An 11602-nucleotide genomic window follows, 5' to 3' on the forward strand; every position below is an offset into this window, starting at 1 on the left:
AGAAACATCTTATAGTGTACGGTTTAGCTGTAAAATGAGAAAGTTTGTGACCCGGCAGCCATGTAGAGATCAGTTGAGGAAATACCAAGCACCGCCCAGCAGCCGGAGCACAGCCAATAGGAACGCTCAATAGGAACACTCTCTCTCTGAAATGACCTGTGATTGGCCGAAGTCTCCAAAGTCTCTGAAAGGTTATTGTGGAATTTTTGCCCAAATGATGCCAAAAACGTTCTGCCTATACTGCAGCTTTAAAGCTTGTATACACTCGAGCTATAGTTGGCACTCCAGGCCTATAACATTTGGAGAGCAAACAGCTCAGGTGCCATGTGGAGAGATTGTTGCAATAAATGGCAATCAGAGCGAAGGAACAACTGAGTCAGAGAGGAGTTTTTTAAAAGATGGTTAATTATTGCCTAAAACATGTGCATGCTTGATGAGGCAGCCGGTGATAAGTAGCAGATGATTTCTTCATTCCTCTCACATGGTTTCTTTTTTTTTTTCCAGTATCAGCAAAATCTGAGAAAAAAAAAAATCTTTTTTTTTGTTGTTTTTTTGTTTGCTTTGTTGTTTTGTTTTTTTAACTCTACCTTTTCTTTTTTCTCAATATTATTATTATTGTTATTTCTTTTCCTGGTTTGGTTTTGGTTTTGAATGTTGAGGTTGTTTTCTCTATAGTCTACTTGATGGGTTTGTTTGTAAGATCATCTACTTAAAAGTTGGTTTTATAAGCTGTTGTAATTACAAAACAGTGGATTGTATATATGAAAACAGCCTTGAAAAAAAGGGAAAAAATAAAGTGTATAAAAAAAAAAAATCTCAGAGCAGGAATTCTGAGAAATCATGACACCATAACAAAATGTTTGCACCATCTGCTCACGCAGTCTTCTTCTTCTATGAAAGGTAATACAGGCAGGCAGTGCAGTTTCATCAGAGCTGAGCTAGAGTCGGTGCCGTTACAGGATTGCTCAATGGGTTGTGTCACCACCAAGGAGGCTGGACTGGTCGGGCGGAGTGTTTGAGCTCTGAGCTCAACATCACTCACTCTCTGCCTCTCTCTCGGAGAGTGTGTCTCTTTCTCTCCTCCTGTCTGTCTCTCTTTCTCTCTCTCTCTCTCTCTCTCTCAGTCTGGACTCTGAGGGATCAAGGATTTTCTCACCAAAAGTACACAGACATCAGAGCCACACAGAAGGAAAAAAAAAGGGACTTGGATTGGATTATTATCACCGAATCTGCTGAAGTTGATCTCAACTCATTCTAATCTGGAGAAATGGAGCGCACTGTCTGTGGTTTATTCTAACAAGGACACACATCCTATAAAAGCTCTCGTTTTTTTGTTTTTTTTTGCTTTTTGATGGTGAATCGGTCCATCAGGATGAACTTGCAGTGGAGCAGCCCGGCGTCCTGCATCCGCACCAGCGCGAGAGTCGCTCACAAGCGGCTGGACTCGGACGACCATCCGCCGGCGAAATGCGCCCGGCTGAGCAGCACCGAGGCTGGAGACACTCAGGGACTCCTCCTCAGCTCCTCTCCCGGTTCCCCGGTGAACCCCGTCTCCAACCCGGTCCCCCCGGCCACCCACCAGGGTCCATCCCGGATAGGACCGTTCCTGCTGCTACCTCTGGCGGACCGGGAGAGCGTGCACAGCGCCATGAACACCGACACCGGAGACGAGCTGCTGTGCAAGGTAACATGGTAGAATGTAGAATGGTAGAATGTAGAATGGTAGAATATAGAATGGAATGGTAGAATATAGAATGGAATGGTAGAATGGAATGGTAGAAATGGTAGAAATGGTAGAATGCGCAATCCGACCAACGTCATTGTGCAATTTTTCTCTGAATGAATGGTGTTTCAAGACATCGCTGTTGCTCAATGTGTCTGACATGTCATCAGGATTTAGCACGACGAATGTCATCCTCACAATGTGTCACACTTTTTTGCGTAATAACAGTGTTGCTCCAGACACCTTTCAACCTTGCACAGATTATTTATTAATATATTTTCTATTGTGCAAACATAAAGCAGGTTTTAGTTTGATCTATCTGTTAATTTACATAAGACGTTGTGTGGCACATTTCTGAATGTTAGTTGTACATGTTTTTATAATGTGTATATAATGTTTATTACCTTAATTTCCTTAATGTATGTACACTATAATTGTTGTTATGAGGTGTAAGAGCTCTGTCTCCCTCATGTCCTTGTGTGTCTCTCAGACAAAGTGCCTTAAGAAATCTGTATTTTATTTAATCTCTTAAATCCTGAACTATGTGATTATTTTAAATCTGTTTGCAATTACACACAAAAGAGCAGTCAATCCCATATAGCCTGTGCTGCATATATAATGAAATTCCACCTATCCTTGGTTGGCACTGTGGCTTCACACTGTTGTCTGTCAACTCTGCTGATTTTCATCCACGTCACTGCAATACGCCACCATGGCGTGACACACACACACACACACACACACACACACACACACACACACACACACACACACACACACACACACACACACACACACACACACACACACACACACACACACACACACACACACACACACACACACACACCAAATGCAAACATGTGAGGCAAACAAACGACTCTCATAATAAGGACAGTGTCCTCCACTGTTCCACCATCTATATGTGTTTTATTCTGCATGATAGACCTGCAGGCGTTTGGCTTTTTGTTGATTAATAAAAGTTAATCGCATTCATGCTTTTGGTGATTCATTGGTCATGCTCTTGCAAAAAAAGGAAGGGGATTGAGCTGGAATCAAAGCATATCCTACGCCTCTTTTTTTTTTTTTAACTCACTGCCAAATTTGCATGCTTGTTTTCCTCAGATGATCATTACTGACCCACTCCCTCCTCCTCCCTCCCTCCTATCTTTTCCATCCTGCATCTCTTCTACTCTTCTCTCTCTCAGGTCTTTGATATGGGGGTGTACCAGGAGAAAATCAGATCCTACGGGATCCTACCGGCCCATAGGAACGTGGCCGGCGTCAGGGACATCATCCTTGGCGAACGCAAGGCCTACGTGTTCCTGGATAAGGACTTTGGGGACATGCACACCCTGGTGAAGAGCTGTCGCAGGCTGGACGAGGAGCACGCCTGCAGGCTCTTCCGTCAGGTGGCCTTGGCCGTGGCACACTGCCACCAGGTGGGCATCGTGTTGGGCGACCTCAAGCTACGAAAGTTCGTCTTCGCCGACGAGAAAAGGTGAGAAACGGCGCATCCCTTTCAACGACTTAAAAATATTGGTCCTCGGTGTCCGATGACATCTGTAAACTTGAACCGTCCACCTGTTCGGCATCACGTTTCCGTCCTCTCAGTTTTGGTTCAGCTCAGTTAACTTTACTTGGATGCTCTCGGACTTTAAATACATGCAGTGTAGTGGGACGAGCCAAGCGAAGGCGCAGGGCGAACGAGGTAGCAGCTGATACACACACAGGCCATGTGTGCAGATATCGACGTGGGCACGGATAGAGTAGGAGGTTCTGTACTTGTGGAGGCAGACTGCATCGCTTCCCAGATTTTCGCCCTCTCTGTCTGTCTCTTTGTATGCGCGTTGTGTGTGTGTGTGTGTGTTTGTCTTGCATGCGTGTGTGTGTGTGTGTGTGTGTGTGTGTGTGTGTGTGTGTTTGTCTTGCATGCATGTGTGTGTGTGTGTGTGTGAATGTAGTGGGTGGTAGTTTGGCAGAGCCGCTAGACGAGGCTGGTGAATGAGACAATCATCCCCCTTCTGCAGTCTAGAATATATGTATTCCTCATTATTTATTAATAAATTACATCATAACTGTGCTGCAGATGCTTTCCAACAAGGATTCATTCAAATACACTTTCAAATCCATGCATGATTGAGAAAGCGCTTAATGTCTGCATCTCTGAGCACTACGCATTCTATTCAGGAAGACACACAAAACCCCTGCTTACAAAACTATTTGTCGCCTCTTTGCCCTTGCGTCACACTCTTTCCTGTAAGCGACCACTGATGTCGCACAACCCCCCCCACCCCCCCACCCACCCACCCACCCCTTATTTGGCTTTCCAAAAGGCCCTTTTTCATGGAGACTCTTCAACAGTAACATTCTCCAGCCGTGACCTCTGGGTCTGCGGGGTCACGCTGGATGAATGAGAGCAGACAGCCAGCGAGAGAAGTTGAAGTCGGTTGTGTCCCTCTGATAGCTATACGGCTGCAGAGCGATGAGTCACAGTGTATATGTGCAGAGGGGAAGATGAGGAGGAGGAGGAGGAGGGAGAGGGAGGGGGGGCTGCATAGCTCATTTTCTTTCTTTGTGTGTGTCCATACATGCATGTTTGTATGAGCGCTGATTACACATTCAGCAGAGCGAGCTCAAATGCCTGTAATTCAGTATTTTGTTAGCTGGGTGACAGCGTTGCGACATCGATGCTGGTCGACCATTTGACCCTGGAGTTGTGGGATGACATCTTCTTTTTTAACTTCTCTTTACACTTTGGCTGGCGACATACTGTGTGGCGCCACTACAGATGATCTTACTTGTGATGTGACTGTAAAAAACAAATGCTGCAGATTTTTGCCAATAGCGTGGAATTTGGCTTTTGTGCGCCCTGAGATTGCTGCCTCTCTATCAAATCACAGACGGGCTTTTGAAAACATAAGTCTCCTTGAAATGTTGCCATTCTGCATAACCTCATTTATCCTCCGTCCAAATCCACAATCAGGCATCTTTCAAAAACTCAACAATCGCGATGTGATGCAACGTCCCGGCCAACAATGCGGCACTCGAGCCAGAGAAAGTCACAACAATTTGACAAATGCTATCTCCCTTCACACACACACACACACACACACACACACACACACACAGTGCAGTTTAGGGAAGGTGACTAGCACTGTGAAGCATGCAGAGCTTCACTGCCGGGCCAGCCTTCCCGTGCGTCACTGATGTGGCAACAGCCATTTGAGGGTAATTATGGGATGGCTGGCGCCGCGAGTGTGGGACCCAGGTGCAGATAGCCGCGGAGAGAGAGAGAGAGAGAGAGAGAGAGAGAGAGAGAGAAATGTACTCTCAACAGAAGGATGAGTCACTCTCTCCACGCCTCCAACTCTCTCTGTTCTGTTTCCTTTTCTGTCTCCATCTCTTCCCGACTTATCTCCTCCACTATCTTGGTGTTTAAATATCAGTTGCTTTCTATCTTGGTCCTTCTGGCTGCCACTCTTTTTTCATCCCCTCTCTCCGGCTGACTATTTCTCTCTGCAGCCGCTCCGTCTGACGACTGAAGTGTCTCGCAGAGTCGACCTTCTGAATGGGAGATAAAGCAGCACGCGTCTTGTGTTTGCGTTTGACTTGATAAAACCTCAAACGCTGCGCCGGTCTGGGGAGCAAATCTCGAGAGGCGAAAATTAAATTTGAATTAAAAGCACAGCACCGTCTCCTGCTGTAGAAAATGAATCACTAATATTCCCATTCCCATCAATCATTTTGTCAGAGCGTTTCAACAATAAATGTCTCATTCTACAAATACGCTTTCATGATGTAGTTGGTGCTGGACTAAATGTACGTGCATGGCTAAATATAGCAGTGTGTGTGTGAGAAGGGGAGGAGTTGTATATTTATGTGTGTTCATGTGACCATGTGTGCCAGGAAGTCATCGGAAATGTGCTTAGGGCAGCTATGATTCTCAAACGGGAATCACTGTTGTGCACTTAAGGTCACAATGAGTTCACTGGTGTGTGTATGTGTGTGTGTGTCTGTGTGTGTCCGTGTGTGTGTCCATCTGTCTAAGGCTCAAGAAAGGATGCTCGTTTTTCCATGATGCAATCAGTGACTTACATTTAAACAGATCTCTGAGATAGTGTTAAACAAAGCCACTGTTAGAAATAGACTCACACACACACACACACACACACAGTCAGCAGTGTACTAGATCAAGGAGTGACTTTTGCTTTAAATATTAACTATAATAACTCTGAGGACATCATTTCCAACAACAACATGACTTTCTGCACAAATATTCTGCTTGTGAGATGCAGATTGGGATTGTGGGGGATGAACATTAAATTCTTATGTTTCACCACAATGTGTGTAGGATAACAGATGATGTCATCGCCAAGTTACAGCGCGACTAAAAAGGGATTCTGAAATGTAGACGTAAACATGCAGCTAACAGAAAGGAATGTGCTCTTAAAGGTCCTTTTGAAATGTCCTGACCTTATTTTGACTTTTTCCTCAACAGGACGCAGGTGAGACTAGAAAGCCTGGAGGACTGTCGCGTCCTAGAGGACCCGGACAACGACTCCATGTCCGACACCCACGGCTGCCCCGCCTACGTCAGCCCGGAGATCCTCAGCGGCTCGGCGCCTTACTCCGGCAAGATGGCCGACATGTGGAGCCTGGGGGTCATGCTGTACACAATGCTAGTCGGCCGCTACCCCTTCCACGACCCGGACCCGGCCACGCTGTTCTCCAAAATCCGCCGGGGCCAGTGCTGTTTGCCAGAGGGCTTGTCGCCCAGGGCCAAGTGTCTGCTCCAGAGCCTGCTGAGGAAGGAACCCTGGGAGAGACTCACGGCGAATGAGCTGCTCGCTCACCCGTGGTTCCACCAGCCGCCGTCGTCGCAGGAAGTGGCGCTGGGGGAACAGGAAGTGAGCTCGGCGGAACAGATGGTGCCGTCCTTTGACGCGGAAGGGGACGATGATCTGTTCTGCTGACGGACTTCGATTCAGCTGAGTCTGGCTGAGGGACCAAAACAGAAGTCGCTATGATGGATCCATTGTTGTTGTTTTTTACATTGGCACTTTTTAGAAAACCCATTTGTGTACTGTCGAGTGTACATACACCCTCAAGCTTTCTACAAGAACTTACTGTACTGTATTTCGTTGTCGTATGTGTGTTACTTGCTAAGGGCATTGCTCACAATGATCATTCATTGTGTTTCTATATGTTTGAAATTATTTGGTGCTACAAAGAAATAACAAGGACTTGAATTTGCCAGATTATGTTAACAAAATAATCCCTGCAGGCTACTATGAGTGTATCACAGAAAATTAACCCGTGGCAAACAGTAGTCACCGACGCTCGGACTCACGAGGCTTCAGAAAGCATTACATGAACCCTGAACGGGAGGCGAGGAGACGTGATGTTGCTCCTCTCACTCCAGTCTCTGACCAGGCTGGAGGCTCCGCCGGCTGACTCACCGAGCGGCTCGAGGAAGGCCTCGCACCAGCTCGACGTCTCGCAGCAGGCGGTGTCACAGAGTGAGAAAGATGCTTAGCAGAGGACTGATGTGTCACGCTCGGCGGGGACGCTACACGAAAGGTGTCTCACTGACAATCTGGCGGCGTCTCAGCAAACGGAGAGCATTTACAAATCTCACACCAGAAGGTTGAGAGAGAGGCAGGATGTTACTGGTGTAAAACTCACAGAAAAGTCACACACTCAACAATAAGCAGCGACACTGGGCTAAACACACAGAGAAAGGAAGTCATTTTTTGTCATTTTTAATGGTTAAAACTAAAGATTTTATCTTTTTAAAAACATGCTCAAACCTGACTTTATCATATAAAACGTTGCATCAGAACAGGAAGTGTCTATTAACAAGGTCTGACCTCGCAAATTTGACTGTGATCAGTCTGTTATGAAACGCTGTGTGTGCAATTAGCCACACCTAAACCTAACACTAATGCTTCTGGTTTAAAACAAAATGGTTTTAAAGACTTGGCCACTTGCCTTTGCAGCAGCAGCAGTGATAGTTGGATAAATGTTATGCCTGAAGGCATGCTGCTGTAGGATTTTATTGGAAAAAGTACAAATACACAGAGAATTCAAATGGTTCTTCTTACTGATGCAATATGAGTTATCTCTCAATCCAACAATGTTTGTATTTTTTTAAGAAAATGTGTCAAATATCCAGTTAAGGAACCATCAAGTCAGAAAGAGACACATTACAGAAAAATTAAGAGTTCCTCAGTTGAGCAGTTGAACCTGTTTTGTTCATTTTCCGTTGGAACATTATGTCGAGCTGTGTCGCTTTAACAAAGCCGAGCTGTGCTGAGTGTTGTGCCCGTATCACTGTGTTTCATAAACTGAATGGCTCTGAATCAGTCGCAGCCGGGCGATATTTGATGTTGGTTGTCTGACGGTGACTCAACACATGAGCGTCTGTAGAGAACGGTCCTGACCTTGGCTGGAAGAATCTGTTCTGACTGTTTCACCTCTTTTATGGTACTTCTTTTTCCCTTCCTTTTTATTTTATTGCCGTTGAAAGCTGTGGATCCACGGGGACTCGTCATCATTAGTTAGTGACATGATGCACCACGTTTTAAAGGTGTTTTATCTTGGATCGTGACAGGCGCACGCAGCGCTTCGGTGACGTTTCTCCTTAACAGGCTACTGTAGATCTGCAGCCAGCTATTTCACTCTGGCATTCTGACGACGGTACTAAATCTGGCATATCTGAGTAGCGCCATGCATTAATTTTTTGGGTCACGCAGTGAGCTAATAAAACGTCTGCTGCGGTTCTTTAATTATTTCTTCTCATCTGCTCGAGATGGGAACAGACTTGTGACAATCTGAATCACAGAAAAGTAATTTAAGAGATTTTTTTTTCTGTTCCTGGTTCATAACATGTAGAGTAAGTCACACATTGGTGCGGCGCATAGAGTAAACTGACACGGGTGCACAAACTTCATATTGCACTGTGAATTATGTATTTGTGACACGACCTGGAGGCTATTACTGGTCCAGACAGGTTACACACGAGATATATTCGTTGTACAAAAGATGTAAATATGTAGATTTGAAATATGTGTGGAGATGTTGAATAAAGATCACATTTTTTTTCATATTCACATGGCTTGTTTGTTTCATTACTGCTGCTTGTTTTTCTCTTTCACACACACACACACACACACATGCAACCATTACACAGCATGCCTAGAAGGTTATCCTGTAAGATACGTTTTCTCATTTTCCTCAGCGCTTTCAATTTCCTCCTTGAAAGGGAAAAAAAAAACTCTCCGTCTCTCTCCACCTCTGCCTCTAACCGTTTACTCTTCTCTGACCTTTGCTTAATGTTGCATTTAACTCCTCAAACACACAAATGTCAATAGTGGGTCAGTGTCTTTTCCTGGAAAACGTACAGGGGAGCATATACTGTACGCCGCTCGCTCTTTTTCCCCCTCAGGGTCAGAGGTAACCGGTGGAACTCGTCAAACACTGAACACGAGCACTACTTAAACTCAAATAATCCTTTTTTTATCTAATCCACTTTTGCTTATGAATCATTGTTTGACCTATAACAGCTTGGCGTGTCTCCACCGTCTGTGTGTTATGACTACCCTAGGCACGGCTGGCCGGGGCTTGCGTAAGCGCCGCGTGCGTGCATGTGTGTTCATGCGCATACCTGCCTGCGTATCTACGTTTGTGTGTGTGTGTGAGTGCAAGAGTCAGATTAGGTATCAACAGAGTAGCTGGTGTGTCTCAGCTGCTGGGAAGCTGCCAGACCAGCGATTGCCTAACACGTCACGGGCCGCGCTCCTCCGGGGATGACAGCAGGGCCCCCGAAAAGTAGGTTAGTAGTAGGTCAAGTAATGAATATCTGGAGAAATGTGTGTGTGTGAAAAGGTGTGTTTGATAAAGGAGGTGGTTGTGGGGAAGGTGTGTGAGGAAATGGTACTTTTGTGTACATGAAGAGGTCTGTCATTTAAGGCTTTACAAGATTTAATGATAAGGAAACAGTTTGGAAAATACGCTTATTCACTTTCTTAGAGTGTTAGATGAGAAGATTGATTCCACTCAGAAACATGAGTGTAGAAGTGTATTTTTCTCAATATGTCAGACTATTCCTTAAAGGGTTATGTTAGCTGAGAGTTATGGTTCAAACGGAAGCATTTTGTGGTGAGGAGTTGGTAAAATGAACTTAGGTGTTCGCCGCTGTGTGTCTACGTGATCTCATCATGTCCCTTGGCCACAAGTGTAAACTTTATCCTTCCGTGTGATCCGGGTTCATTAAAGTTTCCCAACCACATGAACCTTCAAATAACACACTTCATACACTTCCTTGTTGGATGAACACACACCGGAACGTCATCGGATATTTCCTTGATCCTCTGTGACCTCAATTAACGTAATACAAATTACAGAGTAATTAGCTTGTATTTCAGGGGATGTTTGTGATGTTGGAAGTTATTTTAAGTCAGGTTTTAAAAGAAGGTAATGCTACAGTCACAATATATCATGGAGAAATTTAAACTTTTTTCAGATAAAAACTAGGGCTGTCCTCGACTAAAGAAATTCTTTTCAACTAGGCCACAATGGAAACAAGTTATCCTTTCAATTTTTCATATTTCATGTATTATTATCACATGAAACTAGCTAAATAACGCTCCCAAGTTACGCTAAATTTTGGCGAGGAAAATCTGGCATTGCCATTTTCAAAAGGGGGTCCCTTGACCCCTGATATGTGAATGAAAATGGGTTCTATGGGTACCCACGAGTCTCCCCTTTACAGACATGCCCACTTTATGCTAATGTCCTAATGTGAGTGTGTTTATTTATTTATATCACATAAAAGTACCACTTTCAACCTTGTGTTTACCAGAGATGTGCTCAGAAGTTTCTTGGAAATAAGTTATATAGCATGAGAAAAGCATAAAAACGTCTAACCGACAAAAGAAATCTTAGTCAACTAAGACCAAAACGACCGATAAGTCGACTAATTGATGAAGAGGTGGCAGTTCTAATGAAAACTATGTGGGTTGTTTTTGACTTCCAGGCAAGGGGTGTCACTTACTGTAGGTGTCACCCTGCCATGTTCACCCATAAGCCATACAAGGAAGTGAAGAAGCAGATCTGAGATTTCACAGTAAGCACTTGCTCCGGTCTCCGCTCTGAAATGATATGATATTGTGCTTCTTCCTGGAACTCTCTGGCACAGGCCAGTTCTCCCCTGATGCAATGGAAACAGCCTTTTCTGTTTAAATGACTCTTGAACTATTTCATAACATAATCCATGATGGAATGTAAGCTATTGTGTCGAGGATGGTTCGATGAGGGGTTTGACTGCTCGTAATAAGACTGGTATTTTCAACGGTTGTCATAAATCACAGACATACCTGAAATTCATTTCAATGAAGTTATGATCTCTGCTGCCATCTTGTGGAAATACACTAAACTGCAGCTTTGTAGCAGATAACATGCGGTACTGAAACACGTGTCCTTATAGGGTACAGTACTGTAATAGTCCTTCACTGTTGCTCTTCCTGAAGTTTCTTCCATTTTTTTCTAAGTTAAAAGGGTTCCAATTGTTTATTACTGATCTAAAAAGCATTAATAGGGACTTTTAATGTCTATTAATAAAGCCATTAGTTAAAATGTAGAGCTGAAATGCAAGGAATGGCTGTTTTTATCTGTTTTATATCACTGTAAATTAAAAATCTTTCAGGTTTGGATTGTCAGCCAGACAAAACAAGACATCTGAAGTTGTCACCTTGGACTGTGAAAAATTGCAATGGACATTTTTTGCTATTTTCTGATGTTTAATAGACCGACCACTTCATTGATTAAAAGGTGCCCTTTTCTACATATAGTCCAACTTGACTGAATGCAAACTTG

The 11602-nt window shown here is 44.2% G+C and overlaps 1 protein-coding gene across 1 annotated transcript; it reads left to right on the forward strand.

Moving 5' to 3' along the window:
• Window positions 1–734: 734 nt before the first annotated feature.
• Window positions 735–8838, forward strand: trib1 (tribbles pseudokinase 1). Its single transcript, XM_037794999.1, has 3 exons — window positions 735–1684; window positions 2932–3224; window positions 6225–8838. Exons 1-3 carry the CDS (start codon window positions 1352–1354, stop codon window positions 6697–6699), a joined length of 1101 nt encoding a protein of 366 aa, XP_037650927.1. The 5' UTR covers window positions 735–1351; the 3' UTR covers window positions 6700–8838.
• Window positions 8839–11602: the final 2764 nt, after the last annotated feature.

The sequence above is a fragment of the Sebastes umbrosus genome, chromosome 15 (genome assembly GCF_015220745.1).
Source record: "Sebastes umbrosus isolate fSebUmb1 chromosome 15, fSebUmb1.pri, whole genome shotgun sequence".
Classification (NCBI taxonomy): domain Eukaryota; kingdom Metazoa; phylum Chordata; class Actinopteri; order Perciformes; family Sebastidae; genus Sebastes; species Sebastes umbrosus.

Bases quoted from the DNA above. Each gene is read 5' to 3' on its own strand.
- trib1 (XM_037794999.1), top strand. From the start codon at position 1,352: ATGGTGAATCGGTCCATCAGGATGAACTTGCAGTGGAGCAGCCCGGCG. The intron at 1,685-2,931 runs GTAACATGGTAG...TCTCTCTCTCAG, and splicing joins GAGACGAGCTGCTGTGCAAG to GTCTTTGATATGGGGGTGTA. The intron at 3,225-6,224 runs GTGAGAAACGGC...TTTCCTCAACAG, and splicing joins GTCTTCGCCGACGAGAAAAG to GACGCAGGTGAGACTAGAAA.